General features: G+C 47.0%; 8 protein-coding genes across 8 annotated transcripts; 7 read left to right on the top strand and 1 right to left on the bottom strand.

Annotated features, from left to right (window-relative positions):
- Window positions 1–1716: 1716 nt before the first annotated feature.
- On the top strand, window positions 1717–4472 carry UGO1 (Ugo1p; the record flags this gene model as incomplete). The annotated part of the gene is made up of 2 exons (XM_018879483.1): window positions 1717–2902; window positions 3652–4472. The coding sequence occupies 2 exons, from the start codon at window positions 1717–1719 to the stop codon at window positions 4470–4472; spliced, it is 2007 nt and encodes a 668-aa protein (XP_018737395.1).
- A 743-nt stretch (window positions 4473–5215) lies between these two features.
- Window positions 5216–6166, top strand: AWJ20_2532 (aldo-keto reductase superfamily protein; the record flags this gene model as incomplete). The annotated part of the gene is made up of 1 exon (XM_018879482.1): window positions 5216–6166. The coding sequence occupies one exon, from the start codon at window positions 5216–5218 to the stop codon at window positions 6164–6166; it is 951 nt and encodes a 316-aa protein (XP_018737394.1).
- A 696-nt stretch (window positions 6167–6862) lies between these two features.
- Window positions 6863–8881, top strand: EMP70 (Emp70p; the record flags this gene model as incomplete). The annotated part of the gene is made up of 1 exon (XM_018879481.1): window positions 6863–8881. One exon carries the CDS (start codon window positions 6863–6865, stop codon window positions 8879–8881), a length of 2019 nt encoding a protein of 672 aa, XP_018737393.1.
- A 2427-nt stretch (window positions 8882–11308) lies between these two features.
- AWJ20_2530 (uncharacterized protein) lies at window positions 11309–11755 on the top strand (the record flags this gene model as incomplete). The annotated part of the gene is made up of 1 exon (XM_018879480.1): window positions 11309–11755. One exon carries the CDS (start codon window positions 11309–11311, stop codon window positions 11753–11755), a length of 447 nt encoding a protein of 148 aa, XP_018737392.1.
- A 1062-nt stretch (window positions 11756–12817) lies between these two features.
- On the bottom strand, window positions 12818–13786 carry YDJ1 (type I HSP40 co-chaperone YDJ1; the record flags this gene model as incomplete). The annotated part of the gene is made up of 1 exon (XM_018879478.1): window positions 12818–13786. The coding sequence occupies one exon, from the start codon at window positions 13784–13786 to the stop codon at window positions 12818–12820; it is 969 nt and encodes a 322-aa protein (XP_018737391.1).
- A 765-nt stretch (window positions 13787–14551) lies between these two features.
- BUD17 (putative pyridoxal kinase BUD17) lies at window positions 14552–15559 on the top strand (the record flags this gene model as incomplete). Its single annotated transcript, XM_018879477.1, has 1 exon — window positions 14552–15559. The coding sequence occupies one exon, from the start codon at window positions 14552–14554 to the stop codon at window positions 15557–15559; it is 1008 nt and encodes a 335-aa protein (XP_018737390.1).
- A 2119-nt stretch (window positions 15560–17678) lies between these two features.
- On the top strand, window positions 17679–18704 carry SWD2 (Swd2p; the record flags this gene model as incomplete). The annotated part of the gene is made up of 1 exon (XM_018879476.1): window positions 17679–18704. One exon carries the CDS (start codon window positions 17679–17681, stop codon window positions 18702–18704), a length of 1026 nt encoding a protein of 341 aa, XP_018737389.1.
- A 1127-nt stretch (window positions 18705–19831) lies between these two features.
- On the top strand, window positions 19832–20407 carry PIN3 (Pin3p; the record flags this gene model as incomplete). The annotated part of the gene is made up of 1 exon (XM_018879475.1): window positions 19832–20407. The coding sequence occupies one exon, from the start codon at window positions 19832–19834 to the stop codon at window positions 20405–20407; it is 576 nt and encodes a 191-aa protein (XP_018737388.1).
- Window positions 20408–21860: the final 1453 nt, after the last annotated feature.

Raw genomic sequence — 21860 nt, 5'->3', positions numbered from 1 at the left:
GCTGCTTCACACTATTTATTAGATCGATATGCTGTGTCTTGACTGTTGTTTCAACATTGTCTATTTTGTTTTCAATACTCTCCTGATGCATCAGGTTTGGCAGGGTGCCCACAATTCTTTGCACATTTGTGTCAAGAGTTTTGAGGACATCTTGGATTTCCATAGACTTTTGAAGAGTTTTTTCAAGCTGCTTCATATCAGTTTTCGAATTTTTGGCAGACTCTGCTGCAGTGGCCACAGCTTGGCTAGCGGCAGTAACTAGTTGTTTAGAATGCTCTTCTGCCTGGTATAGCAGTTTGGTGGTGTCCTTGGATGTCTTGCTCATTTCTTTTTGTAATATCCCAATCATTCCAACCAGTTCATTATGCTGAGAATTAGCATTATCCACAAGAACACGAGATGATGATTCGTTGGTAGAAGCACGCACTTTTGACAATTCCTTCAAGTAAGTTTCGTTCCTTTCAAGAGAGCTATTCACATCTCTAGAAGATTGTAAAAGTGAATCGACTATGACAGATAAAGCATTCTGCATTTCCTGTTGATTTTCCATCGAAGAGGTCAATCTGAACATTCCATCTTCAAGTGTTGACTTTACGCTCATTGTAGACTCTTCGGTACGTTTAGCACGTTCCTGCAATTGGGACAGGGCGGAACCATTGTCCCTAGATCGGTAGGCCAGCCCACCAAACTCAACTAGAGCTTCCTGCACCGAATCCTTGACCGCTTCATTCTCCTTGTGAATTTGTTTAGTCAAATCTAAAAGTTCATTAAGCTTCTCATCATGGTGAGAGGCGGAACCTAGTCTTGATCCAAACGGCTGCTGCCTTATCGGACTGGCACCAAAAGCACTGGCGGCAGTTGAAAACTTGGTTGGACTTCCATTAGGTGTATGGTTGAGATTAGGAGAATCAGGATACATGGGCATTGGCGAAGGGTTTCTATTGGGATCAGATGAGTCCCAGCTAAACTGTGTTAGTTTCAATTGTCATTGGCATTGGCATTCGCATCAATGGCATTCGCATCAATGGTAAAACTTACAAAGGAATCTTTCGCTCTTGAAGATTCAAAGTAGATTCAGTATGTTTGAGTCCACCCATGGGAAACACAATTGATTGAGTACGATTAATTCCCAAGCCAATACCAATACTAGTCGCAGGAGCCAGAGGAGGGCAAATTAAAGATATCAAAGACAATGTTGCGGTAGTAGCAGTTGCGATTTATAATTTGTGGGTATGGAAACCAGCAAAAGAGGGGTCGGATACGAGACAGGTCCACACTCAGCTTCAGATCAGAAAGCAGATGGATATGTGATGTATGGTTTAAGTTGGGTTGAGTGGAGTCTGTTGGTGAAGCGTGACAGATCTGCTCAAGATGCGTTGATTTTCCTTTTTCGGATACTAATAAACATTTGCATCAGCATCGCCATGGCAACACTATAGGTGCATTATGATATATACTGAGAGATGCTTCCTCCATACAAGAAACATACCACCAGAAATTACCAGTCTTCTCACTACTGTCTAACTCGATCATTATCACCTCGAAATCTCCTGCGAAGCAGGAGCCACGGGGTCTGGGGCAGAGCCCCAGCTGCCGGAGGCAGTCCGCTATGATAATTGATGTTAGGGGATATCACGTTACCGGTTGAGATTAGTATGAGAAGTAATAAATATATTTAGCTGCAGCAGCGATTAGAGCATCAGAGCAGCGGGCAAAATGTCGAATGGAAGCAGCAGTTTGCGGCCATATTACGATCCCGAGACGTTCAGATCTCCAGTCAAGGGCCATAATGGGCTGACGATAGTTCACGGGACAACCGTGAGAGACTCACTTTCAAATCAGGGAGCACATACCGCGGTTTCGGCGCCTAGTCCTGGCAGCAGTAGCAGCAGCGCCAGTGGAAGCGGCGGTTTTGTGTATTTGGATGCTGGCGATGGTTTGAATGCTATAGCTATGTCGTTGACAAGATTATATGCTAAAACTTTGGTGTCGCAGCCTTTTGAGATCAGTAGACTGTTACTTCAGGTTGGCGACTGGACCGATGTCCAGCAGAGTAGAAGCTCAGGGGCAAAATCCAGAGATGGCTTGAATAATAGTAATGGAGACGACCAGACGTCATCAGGCAATAGAAACTGTTCAGATGACGAAGAAGAAGATGACGACGAAGATGAAGATGAGGATGATGAGATAAACTATTTCACGGCGGTGTCGGGCGACTACCGACTTCAGGAGATGCGGAAGAAGATCAAACAAGAGAAACGAGCAGCAACACAAGAATCACCGGATGGCGACGGCATTCCATCAGGAGCTCGACCTGGAACCTCGTCGTCACCACCTCGCATAAAACCCAATTCAAAAGCATATACTGAAGTGATTCGACCGTCTACAATCCGGATCTTCGACATCATGTCGGCATTAAATGAGAAAGACGGAGTCAAAGGCTTATGGCGAGGACTGCAAACGACATTTATTTTTGATGCACTGACATCTATGGTTGAGGCATGGCTGTCCGGATTCTTATCGTCGATATCGGGCATTCCCGACCCTCAATTTGTCGAGGTTCTACATTCACCCAACCCGCTTCTGTCACTAGGAACAGCCGTCACTGCGGCCGTCCTGACTTCAGTGATCCTATCTCCAATTGATACTATTCGCACTCGCTTTGCCGTGAGCACTTTTTCAACAGGACCACGATCATTCCGAGCATCAATCATCAGCTTGAAATCATACACCAGTCCATGGCTGGTTCTGATTCCGACCATCCTTCAATCCGGTCTGACATCTGTAATCCACCTGTCAACCCCATATCTTCTCTATACCAAGTTCGGCATCGACATGTTCAGTTCGCCATCATTATACAGTGCCATGTCACTCGTATCATCCATCATGGAACTATCCGTACGTTTACCACTCGAAACATTGACCCGTCGGTCACAAGTAGACTCACTGGGTCTGAAACCCAAACAGCTGATAGTCCAGCCTGCCCAATACCCTGGCGTCACAGGCTCATTCTGGAATATCATCATCGGCCGAGAACCCGTCGACACACTCTTCCGCGGCTGGCGGGTATCAGTCGTTGGCGTCCTCGGCGAATGGGGCGTCCGAGCCATCCAAAACGTCGAGAAGGAGCGAGAGCACTTCTAGCACCTCTGTAAATAGTCTAATCTCATGCCATTAACGTATTGAGAGGGGTCGTGCCTCCGGCGGCTGGGGCTTCGCCCCAGACCCCGTAGCTCCCGCTTCGCGGGAGTTGCGCCTCCGGGTCCAGAAGTTAGCAGACCGTGAACCCAAAATCTCAAGGGACTACCCGAGCAACTCCCGCGAAGCGGGAGCTACGGGGTCTGGGGCGAAGCCCCAGCCGCCGGAGGCCGACCCCGGACCCTGGTGCGGCTGTGCAGTCGGAAAAGTTGCTGCTTCACGAGATTGCGACGGATATCTTGATAACCGTCAGAGAGCATGTCGACAGATCTGGCGTCGTTTCAGCAGTATCTGTGTTCGTCGCGGCGGATCCTGGCTCTGGGTATGTATGCGGATGTGGCAGTGGTTTTGATTGGGAGAGTGGATTGGTGATGGACGGTTTCTAACGGCGGTTTGTAGTGGGAGCAGGGCTATCAGCCAGTTCAGGGCTGCCGACGTTTCGCGGGTCGGGAGGTCTGTGGAATGGGTATGATGCTACAGAGTTAGCGACTCCAGAGGCGTTTGAAGCGGATCCATCGCTGGTTTGGCAGTTTTACAGTTACAGGCGAAGAGCAGCATTGAAAGCCAAACCCAACGCAGGACACTATGCCCTGGCGGAGCTCGCAAGGAGACAGGGTCCAAACAAATTTTTGACATTGACACAGAATGTGGATGGGCTAAGTGTGCGAGCCAAACATCCTCCTGAAGGACTTTTACATTTGCATGGCGACCTGTTTACGCTACAATGCACCTCGTTCACTTGTACATATAAAGAAGAGGGAAATTTCCAGGACCCTCTGACCCCAGCTCTACGAGAAAGCATAAACCAGTTCGACAAGAAGTTATCTGGTGAAACCAGTAATGACAGCAACAATGACATCAACGCCAACGACGAAGGTGCAAGTGATGAGGGTAATGGTCATGATACCATCAAACATATCCCCATATCAGACTTGCCAATATGTCCGCTATGTCGAGTAGGACTATTACGGCCTGGAGTAGTATGGTTTGGCGAGCCACTACCTCTACGAGTGATGACAAGAGCCGACGATTTCATTACCAGCGACGAAGTGGACCTAATCCTGGTGGTCGGCACTTCAGGCACCGTTTGGCCTGCAGCAGGTTATGTCGAGCAAGTGGTCATGAACGGCGGCAAAGTAGCCATTTTCAACATCGACCCGCCCGATATGACCGACAAAGACTTCGACGGCTGGATCTTCACGGGCGATGCCACCCACTGGCTGCCCAAAGCACTCGAACCACTCGTCGGCAAAATCCGAGTCCCCTCACGCTAAACCGTCCTCACCACCACCCCCCAGCCCCTTCACAGCTGTGTATATTTATATCTGTATTTATTTCCAATAGAATTTTTTGCATCTGACCCATACCCGACGCCCCGACTCGAGCGAAGCGAGAGGAGCAACGGGGTCTGGGGCGGAGCCCCAGCCGCCGGAGGCAGCACGGGGCTGGGAGATGTGCCTCCGGCGGCTGGGGCTCCGCCCCAGACCCCGTGGCTCCTCTCGCTTCGCTCGAGTCGATAATTCAGGGGGTGAGGAGGTTGCTGGTTTGGGTAAGAGCTATCTCCGGTGGGGGTGGTTTCAGGGGTAGTGACCCCCACGTGGGATGCATGGGATTGCGTGAGACATCGGGGGAATTGCGAGTGGGGATCGGAGTCCGGGTGGGAGTGGCAGTGTGAGATAAGCCACTGGGTGTCGGTGCAGTCTGGGGAAAGGCTGGTTTGTATTTAACAGCAGAGTCAAACTCAATTTCGGAGAACAAATCGATTTTGCGATTACATTACAGAAGAATCAGAACAGAATGGAGTTTCAGAGGTAGGTAGTCAGTTGTCAGCCAGTCGGTCAATCAACCTGGTGGGTGAGCCGTATAGAGAGGAAGGCGGAAGAGGGGCTTGGCTGGCGTGGTCTTGGCTTTCTTGGCTGGTGGGCTGAGTCGGTCCGATTGACTTTGATTGAGCTAACAATGGCATTTTAGACTTGGAGATTCGGGCCTCAAGGTCAGCAAGATCATTTTTGGCGCAATGTCAATTGCGACCGAGGGTGCCAAGGGCAAAGACTGGATTGTGGACGACGAGGAATTGGGATTGCAATTGCTGAAGAAGGCGTACGATTCAGGCATTCGAACTATTGATACAGCCAATGTTTACTCTCATGGTCATTCGGAATTGATTGTTGGCAAGTTCTTGAAAAAATACAACATTCCTCGTTCCACAGTGGTGATTCTGACCAAGGTGCACGGACGGGTGGACGACCCCAACATTCCCGATACCGAGATCAATTGGATTAACCGCCATGGGCTGAGCCGGAAGCATGTTTTTGACTCAGTTGCTGCGTCAGTCGAACGTCTTGGCACTTATATTGATGTGCTGCAGATTCATCGTCTTGATAAGTCGACTCCGAAAAGGGAGATAATGGAAACCTTACATGACATAGTCAAGAGTGGGGATGTTCGCTACATCGGTTCTTCAAGCATGAGGGCAGTTGATTTCGCACAATTGCAGTTCATTGCAGAAAAGAATGGCTGGACAAAGTTCATTTCCATGCAGAATTATTATTCGGCACTGTACAGAGAAGAAGAAAGGGAAATGATCCCATTCTGTAACGATACAGGAGTGGGATTGATTCCTTGGAGTCCTCTTGCCCGAGGAGTTCTTGCTCGGCCTCTGGATACTATTAAGTCGACACTTCGATCGGGTACAGACCCCATGTTCACTAAAATGAACCATGGAGAGACCGAAGCGGATCAGGCCATCATCAACCGAGTGGAGGAGATCGCCAAAAAGCGACAGGTGTCGATGGCCATTGTGGCACTTGCTTGGGTGCTTTCCAAAGGCGCAGCACCCATTGTCGGATTTAATAAGCTCGAGCGTATCGACGAGGCGGTCGCATCTGTCAGTTTCAAGCTGACCGACGACGAGATCGCCTACATAGAGGAGCCCTACCAGCCCAAGAACATTATCGGTTACGTATAAATATTTTAAAATATAAAATATAAAATCTAAATTTATAATCAGAGCACGAGCAATTAACAGTTGCACCTTCACCGAAAAAACCAATCACGCCCGACGTAACGACTCGAGCGAAGCGAGAGGAGCCACGGGTCCGGGCGGAACCCGGCCGCCGGAGGCAGTCTGTCCCGCCATAGAGCACGGAAAAAAAATTTTCAATCGAACTTCCAGAAGAGAGTGAGCTGCAACCGGATCAGACGAGAGAGTGGCGAGAGCGTGGGAACAAGCTTTTTTTGGAGGCTGAAATAACGTTCGGAGACATGCTCTCATTGATAGGAGGACCGATATGTGTCAGGTTGGATATGCAAATAAACTACTGAGAATGCATAAAGTGAGTACAAATACAATAGTATCGGCAGTAATAATGTGTAGAGTCGCACGACCAGCCAAAACCTTAAAGTTTAAATAAGATTTTTCTTTTCATGCCCGTCGCGGCCGTAGTATGTATGTAAAATAGATTCTCCGAGCGCCCTGCATAGACGGACAGGCGATCGTGCCGATTAGGACTGTCAGATCTGTGAGCTGGGAACGCGCTTATATACGCCGATCTTGGACATGTGGAGTTAAATCCCTTTTATATGGCGATTGACCAGCGGGATCTCGAGATCTGACAGGGATTTTTTCTAGATTTTTTGGGAGATTTTTTGTGATCAGACAGAAATGGTCGCGACAGGTTGGGTGAGATTGCTATGTCTGTGTCTGTGGTGGAGCTGGCAGTTGGTTCCAGTCAGTTGCTTTAATCTGCCGGGAACTGCTCCACGAGACTATGTCAAGGGAGAGAGAGTTCCTTTAAATACAAACGCAGTGTCGGTAACTCGATGGAGTCATAGTCGTGGTAAACCCAGTCTGGCGTTTCCTCATGATTACTATTCCAAACCGTTTAAATTTTGTCAGCCTGAGGGTGGATATACTCAGGTGCCAGGCAACCTGGGATCATTGTTGTTTGGTGATCGAATCTATGATACTCCATTTGATATTCGAATGCTAGAAAAAGTAGAATGTGCTCACCTGTGTAGTTCACATTGGGACGATATGGAAGCGGCTTTTCTTACGAGAAGTATTTATACTGGTTTAGGATACCATTGGAATATTGACAACCTGCCACTTGTATTTGAACAGGACGACGATGCTCAAGCACACTTTCTCAATAACAATCTGGCTGGTGGTGTACCATTGGGTTTATTCTACTCGGTTCATGCTCAACCTTTGGTCAATGTGTATAATCATTTTCGATTCACATTTCAATACCACGAACATTCACCGGGTCAGTACAGGATAGTAGGTGCTAATGTGGCTCCTTACTCTAAGAACTATACAACAGAAGAGGAGTTGAGAACTTGTAAAGTGGGAACTCCAAAAATTGCGTTACCGCCTCATTCACCTGGTGCGGTCGATATCCAATTTACCTACACAGTTCGATGGGAGCCATCCAACGTGAAATGGGCGTCGAGATGGGACAAGTATGTGGATATCCAGAACTCCAGTGTCAAATGGTTGGGTCTTTGTAATGCGTTGTTCTGGACTGCCGCCATATGTTTTGCTTTGGGCCACTTTGCTTCTAAACGGATTCGCAAGGATATTTATAACATTCGTCAAAGCAGCGAAATCAGCGGCGGTAGTGGTGACGATTCCAGTTGGAAGTTCCTGAAAGACAGCGCTTTGAGAGCGCCTAAAAATGTACTTGTGCTGAGTATTCTGGTAGGAAACGGGTTCCATCTCTGTTTTCTGTTTGTTTTGACCCTTGTATTTGCCGGTTTTGGGCTCATGTCGCCCGAGAAGCGAGGCTCATTGGCTACTAATGCCATCTACATCTACGCATTTACTTCGATTATTGCCGGATCAGTCTCGGCCTACTGTTTCAAGTTCTTTACTGGTGAAGACTATGACGACTCGTATGTTAGGTCATCGAGCGAGAAAAACAACACTCTCATTAAGAGCAACCTGACCTTGTGGACCCTGCTGTTTATTCTGACTCCGACATTGATCCCCGGCATGATCTTTGGAGGGTTTATTATTATGAACTTTTTTGTGATATTCCAGGGTTCGTCTGGAGCAGTGCCATTTCCCGTGATTGTGAACCTAGTGGGACTGTGGTTTTTCGTGTCGATCCCATGTTCTGTGGTTGGCAGTTTTCTTGTAAAGAGGAAAGGCGGCAACCTGTTCGGTGGATATCAACCATACGACTATGCCAGGAGTTCGGAAAAGCCCCTCAAACCAATTCCAAACCTGCCGATATACTTGAGACCCATAGTACGAACCCTTCTGGCTGGTGTATTACCGTTCATAACAGTATCAATCGAGCTGAGATATATAATGAACTCGCTGTGGCTGCACAGAATCTACTACATGCTGGGATTCCTATTTGTCAGCTACGTTCTCATGATCGTATCCTGTGTCATGCTAACCATTGGCTTCGTATATCTGATGTTACAAGCAGGCGACCATCGCTGGCAATGGTCGAGCTTTCTCATGGCAGGCTCCATCAGTATTTATGTGTTTCTGAGCTCGGCAGTCCTGCTGTTTTACCGCTACTCCTACGGTGGTGTAGTAGCCACCCTGCTCTACCTGACCTACACCCTGATCCTCTGTGGAGCGCTGTTCCTGACAACCGCCAGCATCGGCTTCGTGTGCACCTGGGTGTTCATCCACACTATATATTCGGCTGTCCGCATAGATTAATGTCTGTATATAACTCAACCCGTTATTTTTGTTCTCCGGTATGGGCCTCCTGTGCACTGGCGGCCAGGAGGATGTGCCTCCGGCGGCTGGGGCGCTGCCCCAGACCCCGTAGCTCCTGCTTCGCAGGAGAGGACTGGGGGGATAGCACAAGTTCCAGTTTCTGTCAACAGAAACCAGCGCTTTCTTGAGCACATGGTATTATACCTAGCATATGTACCAGGCTGACCTCATAGATAAAGTATATATATAATTCCAGTGTCAGCTCTTTTCTTCCTGACGACTGACAGTATCACCTTCATGAACACACCAGACTGTAAATCTAATGTATATATATGTTGAAATGTCAATATTTTTTCCTTCAGCTTCTGGCCCGTAATCTCACATCGATTCCGCCTGACGGAAAGAGTACAAACAGACAAACAGGGGCATAAGTCGTCATATTAAAAAACTATAATCTGTTATTTTACATCAAAATTACTCGCTTGAGCATCCTCATCTTTTTCTTCGTCCTCTTCATCATCTAAAACCACGACATCTGGAGCATCTTCACCAGCCAATTCTCTTTCCTCAGGAACAGAGCTCACCACATGCCTTTCCTCTGGCTCTTCCTTTTCTTCTTCCTCTCCAATATCCGCTGGTAACACATCCTCGTTCTTACCAGCTTGAGACTCGTCATCGTCCTCGTCATCATCTTCACCCTCATCTTCATCAACAGTGTCGTCCAGCCGAGTAGAATCACGCTCTGCCTCAGTCTCATCATCGTCCACCTGGTCCAACCGGGCTTTCTTCACACCCTTGGGCCTTCCCCGTGGCTGACCAGTCATGCTCATTTCCGACTCATAAATCTCCTCCTCGTCAGAAATTATATTATCGAGCTCATCTTCATCCTCTTCACCCTCAGCACCAGTCTTTTCGACCCCTTGGCCTTCAGAACCGGCCTTCTTCTCCTTCTTCCTGGCAACAGCAGCCTCATATTCTACACGGTTAGCTCTGCTCACGAAGTGAGCACAACGGGGTCTGGGACAGCATCACAGGCCTCGTGGCTCCCTCTCGCTGCCCTCGAGTCGAGCGTCGGGGGAAGGGTATACTTACTGACGAGCTCGTCCTTGACTGAGGGAACAAATCCTCCGAGTTCAATGTTTTCTAGGGCTCGGAACACATCCGCCGCTGTGATGGTTTTTCGGCCGGCGTTGTGGGCTACTGAGTTGGCTTCACTGGCGAGGTAGTTAATAAATACCGTCGTGCTTCGCGACGTGGCTGTGAGTCCGTCTTTTGGCAGTTGCATCTCTGGTGGTAGCGTGTTTTTCGCGAGACGTGCTATGACTGATTTCGGTAGCAGCAAATCCTGTTCCAATTCGTTAGTTTCCATCTCTCAATTGCTCTCTCCGGTAGCTGAATGTCACTTCTGACATGTTCGTAGCTCAGAGATCTTACTCACTTCAATGGAGAATGCTTCGCGACCTTTTACGGGGGTGCCAGCAGAATTCACAGGTTTAAACCCGTCTGGGTACTTTTTCCAGCCTTTTGGTGGCATTGTCAATGGCGTATATGAAAAAAAAAAACACGATTGTTTGAACGAGTCTTGGCTGAAGGTCAGTGAAACGCGTCTGATCAGTTAGTATTTACTCTCGGGTTCCAGAGCCAGCTTGAATCGAGTGAAGGTACTGGTGAAATATTCTACTACTGAGTTCAGAATAGCTATGTTAGGCGAACTCACGGCTTGATCTCGGCTGATCTTATTCTAAATCTCCCCAATAAAGTTAATTGTCTTCTGTATAGAGAGAAGATGCCTGAAGATAAATAATACAACCAATAATCTGTAGTTTTTAGAGATTTAACGAGTTCTGAATGTACTTTCCAGACAAGCAAGATCCTTGCATGTAATGCAGGGTTTAATTTAAACTTGCATCAGGTGGGCATTTATATCGGCCTTTGTATACCCTGGAGATATCACATTAACCAGATATATCCCAATATAGCGAGGATTTTTCTTACACTGTCATTTTAAGTCATATTTATATTTATTTGTTTGGATATATTTATAGATATATGGTTCTGAAGTCAGGGACGATTTTTATACCTTTATATTCATGGCTGATCAATTGCAGATCTCCTTTACAACTATAAGTGGATTCTCTTATAGAGGAATGGTTACCCTCTACGATGAAATCTAATCAGACTTCACCACTGACAACATTACACGCATCAGTATCCGCACGAACTGTAAAGCGCTTCGATCATTCATTTTGAACCCTGATCCCATTCAAATAGCAAATAAACCAACGAGTGTTCACAATAGAGAAGCAGAGCACGGTTTATTAGTTCAATTGCAAGGGAAATTAATATTTAATACACGGCAAGAACTAAAATACTGACCAGAGAAGAGCAAAAAGTGCCACTGAGTCGACCACCATCTCGAGCCTGATTATGCCTTTATCACCGCCTTTACATCATCCTGTACCACAGCATCCAATTCCCCCGTTCAGGTCGCCACCACCAGCAGAAATGAGTGGCAATCCATACATTCCCCAAGGCAATCAAGGCCCAGGTCCGGTTCCAGGACAAGCACAATCCCATGGCGGATGGAGTGGCCAACATCAAGCACCACAGCATCACCCAGGTGGTCAATATCAGCCATCTGGCAACATGTACCAGCCTCAACAACCACAGAACCAAGGATCGTTCGGCACAGGAGCTCCATATGCCAACATCTTCAACGATCCCAGTGCACAAATCGGCATTGAAGTTGGACGAAACGCACTCAACTACGGTCAAGAATACATCGGAAGAAACGTAAGTAACCCCTCTTCTATCCCTCTTATCCCGCAGACATCTCAAAACCTTCATTCCACCCGTAAAAAGCTCGCGAAGTGAGCACAACGGGGTCTGGGGCAGCGCCCCAGCCGACGGAGGCCAGACCCCCTCTCCAAACCCGAAAAATATATCTAACACCAGCAGATTAACCAGTACGTGTCGATATCGGCATTGAAGTACTATTTCCAAGTTTCCAACTCGTATGTCTTCAGGAAAATTCTGCTTGTGTTGCTGCCATGGAGACACAAGCCGTGGTCGAGACATATCCAGCGGTCCGAGGCATCAGGAGCTGTAGACGGGTTCGCGACAGCTCGTGACGATATCAATGCTCCTGACATGTATATTCCGGTGATGGGGTTCACGACATATGTATTATTAAGCTCGGTATTTGCCGGGTTGCACGGAAATTTCCACCCGGAGATTCTTGGCTACGTCGCATCCAAGGCCATTGCGTTTGTGATTGTCGAGCTCATGATCATTAAACTAGGAACGTACCTTCTGAGCGCGGGATCTAAACTGCTCGACTTCGCGGCCTACAGTGGATACAAGTTTATTGGCGTGACTATAACGATGTTAGTGACCTCCATCATCGCCAACTCGGCTGTTATGTGGGCGGTATTTTTGTACACATGGGCGTCGAACTCGTTCTTCCTTCTTCGTTCGTTGCGATATATCCTTCTTCCCGATGGAAACACCAGTCCTGTTGCCGCGACCATCTCGTCTGGCCAGCGTCAGCGACGTATCCAGTTTCTGTTCTTCTACAGCTTTGTGTGTCAGTTTGTTCTCATGTGGGTCTTAGTCGCATAAAAAAATCGCTAGATTATATCACTTCTCATACCTCCGGTGGGCTGGGGCGCTGCCCCAGACCCCGTAGTGCTCGCTTCGCGAGCTTCTGGGTGCTTTATCCGCGTTGTGGGTCTGCCTCCGGCAGCTGGGGCGCTGCCCCAGACCCCGTTGTGCTCGCTTCGCGAGCTCTTTTTCTGTCAGGAGGAGCTCTGGAAACCCCCACGCCCGATTCGAGCGAAGCGAGAAGAGCAGCGGGGTCTGGGGCGGAGCCCCAGCCGCCGGAGGCAGGCAGAGGACAGATGAAGAATAAATAACGGGACTAAATAAATAAGAGGGTTAGTGAGACTCGTGGGCTTTTGAGAGCATTTGCAGTCGTCGCAGAGTTGCTTGGGCGTAGTCGGAGCTGTTGCGGTCAATGGGACGAGAAGAGTTTGCTGGGTATGCTGAGGGTGGTGGTGAAGGTGTAGGTTGGTCGGCTGTGGATAGCTGTTGGTGTAGAAGACTGGCAGATTTCACCGCTTTGAAGTCGGGCCCGAGAGTCGTGAAGTCTTTAGATACACATAGCTGTGCTCCATCCAGTCCTTGGAAAACTATCACGACAGTGAAAAACTTCTTGCCAGGGGCCACGGGCATTATTACAACGTGGTCCACGGCTCCAAATCGACTGAACAGATCGCTGATCTGCTGCTCAGTCCATTCTTGTGTAGGAGTATATCGAAATCGCAGTTTCACTGTCCGCTCTTCTTCAGTCGCATCAGTCTCTCCAAGATCAGGACTGCTGCTCATGTCTCGAGATCGAGCAGCAGATTTGGTCGCTGAGTCTGACTTTTTGTCATTGTTTTTGTCGTTGGCAACCTGGACTTGCGCTTTTCGTTTCTCCATTTTCTCTTCGTGCAGTCTCCGTTTCTTGAGTCCCTCCATTTTCAGCAGCTCGAGCTTTCGTTTCGCGTCTGATGCTGCTTTGGCTGACTCGACCGCCACTTTTTCGCTCTGTTCGAGATCCTGCTGGAGTTTACGACGATTCGCATCCAGCTCTTTTCTACGAGCTTCTTTTTCAATCCATGCTTTTCTCAACTGATCATATGCTCTTCTTAAATTTTCAGACACGAGTGTTTCAAGTGCTAGATTTAAACTGTGGAACTTCACTTTCGCTTCCTCGGACGGGTTCTTGTCTGGGTGATATTTCAAAGCTACTCGTCGATAAGCTCTCCTAATATCCGACTCCTGGCTGCTGACATCGATCTCCAGAAGCCCATACAGGTCAGTCTGTGCCGTAATAGACGGGTCCAGCGTTTCTGAGGTCATCCTGGAGCCTCTGTTGGTAAATTTCACGTCTGATTCTGAAGTCCTGCAGCTACTTGTTTATATATTTTCATTTTCATGCACCGCCGATCGACCCTGGGGTCTGTTTTTGCCTCCGGCCGCTGGGGCTCCGCCCCAGACCCCGTGGCTCCTGCTTCGCAGGAGATGGCTTGGATCGTGGCCGGATGTGCTATTTTCAATTTATAAAATTGTGAAATTATATTCAGGGGCTTTTATTAGTGAAAGTGCGTGATTTCTGGTTGGATATGCCGGTATGAACTGTTCAGCTGCTGTGGGAGATTTGGTTCGTGATTCACCTGTGATTCTGTAATTATTTATCTGTGGGTATCACTGGAATTTGGAAGTTTGATTCGATGATAGTTGAGATTATTCGGTCAATTATTATTTTTGAAAAAGTGAAATTTCCATCCTCAATCTCTGACGTTATCAGTGGGTAGCGCCGTGCCGGATCTGAAGTATGACTGATATCAATGGTAATAAATAATCCTGTAGTCTGAGTTGCATTTGTGTCGTTATACATTGCATCTCCATAGGGGTAATACTTATTCATTAATCGTTGATATTTGCCACTAAAAGGTACTGGAGTTTCCTTGTTTCCTGTAGATAAAGCCTCTAAAAGTTCAGTGAAAATAGCGATTCTTTTGCAAACTTAGATTGGATCAATACTGAAATACTGTAAATATAAAAGTCTCTTGTAGAATCAAGGAGGACTGTGTCAGGAGACATTAGACAAGATCACATCTAGTTATGGCAAGCTTCGATACAAAACGACTTCTGTCAATCCAATCCCATGTGGTGCATGGCTATGTTGGCAATAGAGCTGCAACTTTTCCTTTACAATTACGAGGATGGGATGTCGATGCCCTAAATTCTGTTCATTTGTCGAATCATACTGGTTATGGATCTTTTCGTGGAACTAAAGCATCTGCTGCTGAAATTAAAGATGTATATGAGGGACTGAAAGAGATTGGATTTGAATACGATGCCATTTTAACCGGCTACGTTCCTACAGCTGAGGCTTTAGCCACTGTTGGCGAGATTTGTCAAGATATATCTGAGAGATTCCCCCACTCGATATGGGTGCTAGATCCTGTTATGGGAGATGAAGGTAAGCTGTATGTGTCAGAAGCTGTCATTCCAATCTACAAACGAATTATTAAAGAAGGTAATGTGACTATTGTCACCCCTAATGCTTTTGAAGCAGAGATTCTCACTGGCATCAAAATCACCTCGGTTGAGACCGCCAAACAGGCCATGCAGGTTCTTCATACCGAGTATAATGTACCCAATGTGGTTCTATCGTCTGTGACTCTTCCTGATTCCGACTCGACTTTATATGCATTTGGATCCACCAAAAAGTCCGACGGCACTGCCAGAGCATTTTATTTTGGTTTCCCTGTTCTCAAAGGCTACTTCACTGGTACTGGCGATTTATTTGCTGCTTTGACTCTAGACAGATTTCACAAATATGCTGGCCATGGTGATGACGGAAAACAGAGAAGACCTGCCCCTGACTCTGTGCCTGCCGACCAGCTGCCACTTTTCCTTGCTGTCAAGGACGTCCTAGGCATGATGCACTCGGTTCTCGAACGTACCCTGCACTTTTCGAAATCGCTCGGTGGTACGCTTGTAGGTGTTATTGGCGACGCCGAGAGCATGAAGTCTCTTGAGCTGCAGGTTGTCCAGTGCAAAGACATTATTCTACCAGAAACCGCTCCTCTTTACAAGGGCCTCCAGATCAACCTTATTCCATAGACACACTGTATACTATTGCATATTTAGATTCACGCGTTCTTGGCCAGCTGTCATTTCTCCTGCGAAGCAGGAGCCACGGGGTCTGGGGCGGAGCCCAGCCGCCGGAGGCACGACCACCTCCATCGCCCTTTTGCCTCCGGCGGCTGGGGCTCCGCCCCGGGCTCCGCCCCAGACCCCGTGGCTCCTGCTTCGCAGGAGATGGCTGGGACCGTGAAGATAGGGTGTGATACAGACAAATTTAGCAATGCCTTCGAAAAGTATTAGAATTCTGCATATATTCAGGGTTTCTCCTGATCGTGTGTCACTCAGAGCGTAATGAAGAAAGTGTGACATTGAAATACCACCTTTGAACCTAGGAACTTATAGATTAGACTAACCAATGACAGACTCTATCATCCAATTTCTGGAGGCAAGGTTGTTCGAAGTTTACTTGGATCAGAGCATATTCAAGCTGAGGCGGGATGCAATACAAAATGTGCCGATGCTCAATTCTCTGGTTTGATATATAGACCCTGATCCAGAATTTGGACCGATAAGGACATAATTCAAATATATTGTACTTTAGCTTATTATTTCATAAGGGGAAGGGGGTGCATTTTCGTGGACCTTATTTTGTTACATAAGTATGGATTCAAGCTCGGGACCTTACCTTATCGCGATGCATCCTGCAGAAACGCCAACAAAATAGTACAGCCAATCAAATGGCCGGCAAACCACAATGCCCTTCAACGAATATATGAAACAACACAGAATAAATCTCATATATATTAAATGGGTCTTCTCGCCGAAAGAGTGGTGCGAATTAGAGTCCTGGAGTAGCTATATAGCCACGTGGCTGCCGCTATCTTCTCGTGACTACATTGATCATGCGAACCCTGCATAAACAATAAAAAAACAATAATATACAATAATTTGCAAGACCACAGGGTAGATAGTCTTAAATATTTCAAGAGTTCAGTGGGTTCTGATCTAATTTAAGATACTTCCAATACATGTCATGGCGTCCCTCGAAAACACACGGCCTTTTAATTTAACAATAAGGGCCGGGTAACTTGCCAATATTAGATAAAATGCAATGTAGTATGTATTAACAGGTGTGTTGGGACTGGGACTCCAATGTATTTACTTAGTTGAACATATTTCCAGATAAAGTCTATCATTTCCTGTCTGTAAGTTTCAATTCCAGCCTACCAGCTAATTTTCTCTGCCAATTTCCGTAATCTCGACTAGTGAGCTCGGCCTTCCTCGGCTGGTTGCACTTTGTATTGAAGTCCGGGTAATAGGAAGATTATATGAGGATCAAGAGACTTGTCTGACTGATGAAATTAAGTCGCTTGGCCGTGTATCACTTAAAGTAAACTGGATAATGCTATTCATAAAACAAAAGACAAAAAGAAGCAGTATCACGTCATAATTTGCATTGAAATATAACTTATCATTTGAAATCCTGGTCAGGTAACAATAACTTAACGCCGGGTAATATTTTTGTTGGCATGACGAACCAAACTGATGCCACCCAACGTAAATTTTACTCGAGTGCAATCATCTGGAGATATTAGCTTGAATGTTCATCCTGAATAGCTTATGTCCTAATCTAACTAGTGTTTCCGGTAGCAACTACAAAATTTAGCTGGTAACCTGGACGTTAAGTTCTGTCGATTAAGATCTCCAGACGGTCTTATTCAACCAGTACTTCCATGTTTAGAGTAATTTCTTGAGTGTTCAGATATTATTCGTCTGATTGCATGGACTCAACGGAGCAATCGAAACTGGGGATACTTGTATCTATGGGGCAATTCGAGCGGTGGGGTTTGCCTCCGGTGGCTGGAGCACCACCCCAGACCCTGGTTACTCCTGCTTCGCAAGAGATTGGCACCGACCGTCGACGCAACGACTCGAGCGCAGCGAGAGGAGCAGCCAAGGTCTGGGGCGGAGCCCCAGCCGCCGGAGGCATGCCGACCCCTGATAATCCCAGATGCAGCATGTGCACATAACCGGTGGTTTTTGAGAACTTTTCACTGAAGTCCATGACGAAGATCGACAGTGAACTTCAGGTATCGCGAGACGAACGAGAGGAAGATTTTGACCAAAAGTGTAGAATAGAATCTAATATCATAGAATGGCTAGCTCGCCGTCGGTGTCGTCGGCGCTGCCTTTTAACTTGGAGGTGATGGCCTCGTTCCGGCCGTCGAAAACTCTGCGAAATCACAAAGAAGCCCAGATCACTTCGTTAGACTTTGACGACTCGGGGTTATATTGCATCACAACAGCCAACGAGACTCAGGATGAGTCGATTCAATTATACGATTGTAAGACAGGAAAGCACAGTAAAACTATTTTCAGTAAAAAGTATGGAGCCAACTTGGCCAGGTTCACTCACAACTCGATGAACTGTGTATATGCATCCACGAAAGAGGACGATACTATCAGATATCTATCGCTACATGATAACCATTTCATCCGGTATTTCAAGGGCCACAAAGATCGAGTCACGTCGCTAGAGGTGTCTCCTATGTCAGATACGTTTATTTCGGCAAGTTTAGATCATTCGGTACGGTTATGGGACCTGAGGTCGCCCTCATGCCAGAGTTTACTGAACGTACCAGGCCCTATTCTCGTGACGTTCGATGCTACAGGAGTTGTATTTATTGTTGGATGTGAACAGTTGAATTCTATTGCATTATACGACGTGAAAAACCAGGAGCGACCGTTCATGTCGTTTGAACCCAACACCCCAGCCGGCGTCCGATGGTGTAAGATCGAGGTTTCTAATAACGGAAACTACATCATGTTGGTCACCGATGCGTCTACTTATATATACGATGCTTATAATGGCACACCACAAGGACGACTGGCGGGATTAGTGCCCCTCAATGGCCGACAAGCTTCCTTATCGTCACAATGTGCGTTTTCCGTGAACGGTAAATACATTTTCGGAGGATCTAACGACAAAAAAATCCATATCTGGGATACAAGCCAGCTGTCGAAATCAGCACCCACCCTCTCACCGGTTATCTCGCTAGACAGCAACCAGGAAGTAGCTGCGCTCCTAGCGTTCAGCCCCAAAACTATGCTCATGGCCACAGCAGACAAAGCACTAACCTTCTGGCTCCCTGACCGAGATCTCATCAACCTCAACAAATAAAGAGGTCCCTAGATTATATATTACATACATTTTTATTGGCTCGCACTTGGCTGTGGGGAGAGTGCCTCCGGCGGCTGGGGCTCCGCCCCAGACCCCGTGGCTCCGCCCCAGACCCCGTGGCTCCTGCTTCGCAGGAGACTGCTGGGACCGTCGACGGACCGACTCGAGCGTAGCGAGAGGAGCAGCGGGGTCTGGGGCGGAGCCCCAGCCGCCGGAGGCAGAACCCTCCCCCGACAGTGAGTGAGGGAGGCGTCACGTGCTGAAGTTAAAATCACTGCCTCGTTCAGAGTCGTAGAGTCGTAACTCACGGCTCGTATAAGCAGGTAAAAATGCCGCACATAATCTCCGCCTCCTGTGGGTGTTTCAGTTACGGCCTGTGTGTATATTAAGAGCACGCATCCGATTCTGGGGCGAGCAGAGTGTGTTTCGTTTCTGGTTGTTATTTCAGCTCAAATATCGCCTTTTGTCATGGCCAACAACGAGGTTTATATTAACAGGTCTTTGACCACTATTCAGAATGTAAGTGTGCCAGCGAGGAGACGGTAAAACAGACCGAAACCGCTCATCCGACGGAGTTCGGCTGTCGACTGGTGGATGTGGTCGTTGTTGCCAATTTCATAGGTTTTTCATGCTGATTATTCAGCTATTTCAGTGTCGGTGAGGATCTATTGAATGCTGTGAAGTCGATTCTGACTTTTCGATTTCTTTTTTTATCATTTTGCACACTCTATCAGCTGTGATTAGGCTGTGATATCAGTAGTGATTAGTTATCACTGCCTATCACTCGCCGGCTATCAATGAGGCTCCAGTGGTACACTCTCGGTTTTCCGGTATTTGCTGTTTTCCAGTAAAGAGATATTACTGTGGAAATACGGACTGTAATTAGTTCTGAGATCGGAATTGATTTGCGAATTAGATCCACATCGCAGCGTTTGATATCCGTTCGGTGTCCGTTTGATTCCATGAAGTGGCTAGAATTATTACTAACGAGCTTGTAGGAGTTCCAGTTTCTCAAAGACTCGAACGTCATTAGTGAAGGGTTCTACAACGAGGTCATCAATGCCCTTCCCAAGCACTACTCCAACGGAGCTGCTCCTGTAGCTGCCATTGCTGGAGGTGCCGGTGCTATGGCTGGTGGTCCACCTGCAGGGCCTCCTCCTGGTGGACCTCCTGCTGGTCCTCCTGGCGGTGAATTCGCCGAGGCTGCCTATGATTATGCTAAACAACAGCCTACTGACTTGGGTCTTCGCAAAGGTGATCATATTGTCGTTTTGGAGAAATTGAATGCCGACTGGTGGAGAGGTCGTAATACCAGTACTAGTGAAGAGGGTATTTTCCCCAGTAACTACGTTCATCTCACTCACGGTGGTCCTTCTCCTCCTTCTGCATCTTACAATGAGAAGAACGCATACACCCCTCCTCCTAATCCTCAGTACTACAACTCTGGTCCTTCAGGCCAGGCTCCTTATAACGCCCCTCCTCCTTCTCAAAGCGCTCCTCCATACTTTCCTCCTCCTAGCACCAACTATTATCCTCAACAGCAGCAGCAGCCTCAGCCCGTGGTTGTCCAACAACCACCACCAGCCCAAGGCAGCCACCACGGCTCAGATGCATTCAAGAAGTTCGGCAGCAAGCTCGGAAACGCTGCTATCTTCGGTGCTGGTGCTACCATTGGTTCCGATATCGTCAACTCCATTTTTTAACCCCTGTCCAATCGCTGCCCTTTGGCTTATAAACTTACATAGGCGCTATAGTATACGTATTTAATATTTAACGGATTATTTTGATTTCTTGGGTCCATGCCTTCGGCAGCTGGGCCTCCGTCCCAGACCCCGCTTCGATCAAGCCAATACCTTGGCGGGACCTGTAACTTCCTTTACCGCAGAAGAGAGGGATTTGTGTAAAGAGCTACAGATTACTGCAATCTCTTCGGAATCTTCAACTTCGATCGAGCCGTGGCCTTGGCGGGCCTTGTAACTTCCTTTACCGCAAAAGAGAGGGATTTGTGTAAAGAGCTACAGACATTACTGGAATCTCTTTGGAATTTTCAGCTTCGATCGAGCCGTTGCCTTGGCGGGCCATATAACTTCCTTTACCGCAAAAGAGAGGGATTTGTGTAAAGCTACAGATACTACTGGAATCTCTTTGGAATCTTCAGCTTCGATCGAGCCGTTGCCTTGGCGGGCCATATAACTTCCTTTACCGCAAAAGAGAGGGATTTGTGTAAAGCTACAGATATTACTGGAATCTCTTTGAAATCTTCAGCTGGACTTGATTATTGGCATCCTAGGATTATCTAAGCAAAGAACTTCGCCAAAACCATGTATAAATTTCAAATCTCTCACAGTGATTCTCCTTAGTGCCAGTTTCAATACGAGCTCTGCAATGCTGACCAGATTGCGTCACATACTTAGACCAAGCCAGTATAAAAGTTTCTGGTCGCGTGTATACAAACTTTTTTCATCCGTAGCCATCTACGAGAGTGAACAAAAATTGAGTGTTTAAAGGAAATAGGTACATCAACGTGAATCAGCTCACCATGCATGTGTCAAGTGTCGACTCCTGTGGCTCGTCGCCAGTCACTCCAGCGTTAGAATGCAAATAACTGGTTACCTTCAACGTAAAATATCAAATGAAATTTTAAACGAGAAACCGACAGGATGATGGCACCACCAACTTACAATTTAAAACAGTGGTAAAATAAAAATCCTAGCTCTTTTTTAATCTTACTGCTTGGAACTGGGTTTTTACACTAATCAATTTATTAGTTCTGTAATAACGTCGACCACAACTAGATCTAACAAAGACCCTGAAACAAAGTACAGGATAAAATCAACAGGTCCGCAGGTCCTTATGCCATGATTAATGGCGATTTGGTATACACTTACTGCAATTGAACCAGATGGGTATCATTTATTTGAGAACATTGTTTTATTATGGTCTTGGTTAATATTGACATCTATGGTCAACAGCTTGCTAATGATCTCGCCTGGACTGTCTATATACCATTCGAAAGACAATGCTGATTTCTTGCAATGAACTGATGGATCTTATCTATTTGAGGACTCGGTTGTTGTTTTCTTGGTATATGTTTAATATCATTTATGTGGTCAATATTTTGCCTAGAAAATCTCGCTCACCTGGTTTTGTCCTTGT

The sequence above is a fragment of the Sugiyamaella lignohabitans genome, chromosome B, assembly GCF_001640025.1.
Source record: "Sugiyamaella lignohabitans strain CBS 10342 chromosome B, complete sequence".
In the NCBI taxonomy this organism is placed as follows: domain Eukaryota; kingdom Fungi; phylum Ascomycota; class Dipodascomycetes; order Dipodascales; family Trichomonascaceae; genus Sugiyamaella; species Sugiyamaella lignohabitans.
This window is presented reverse-complemented; position numbering and strand designations above follow the sequence as displayed.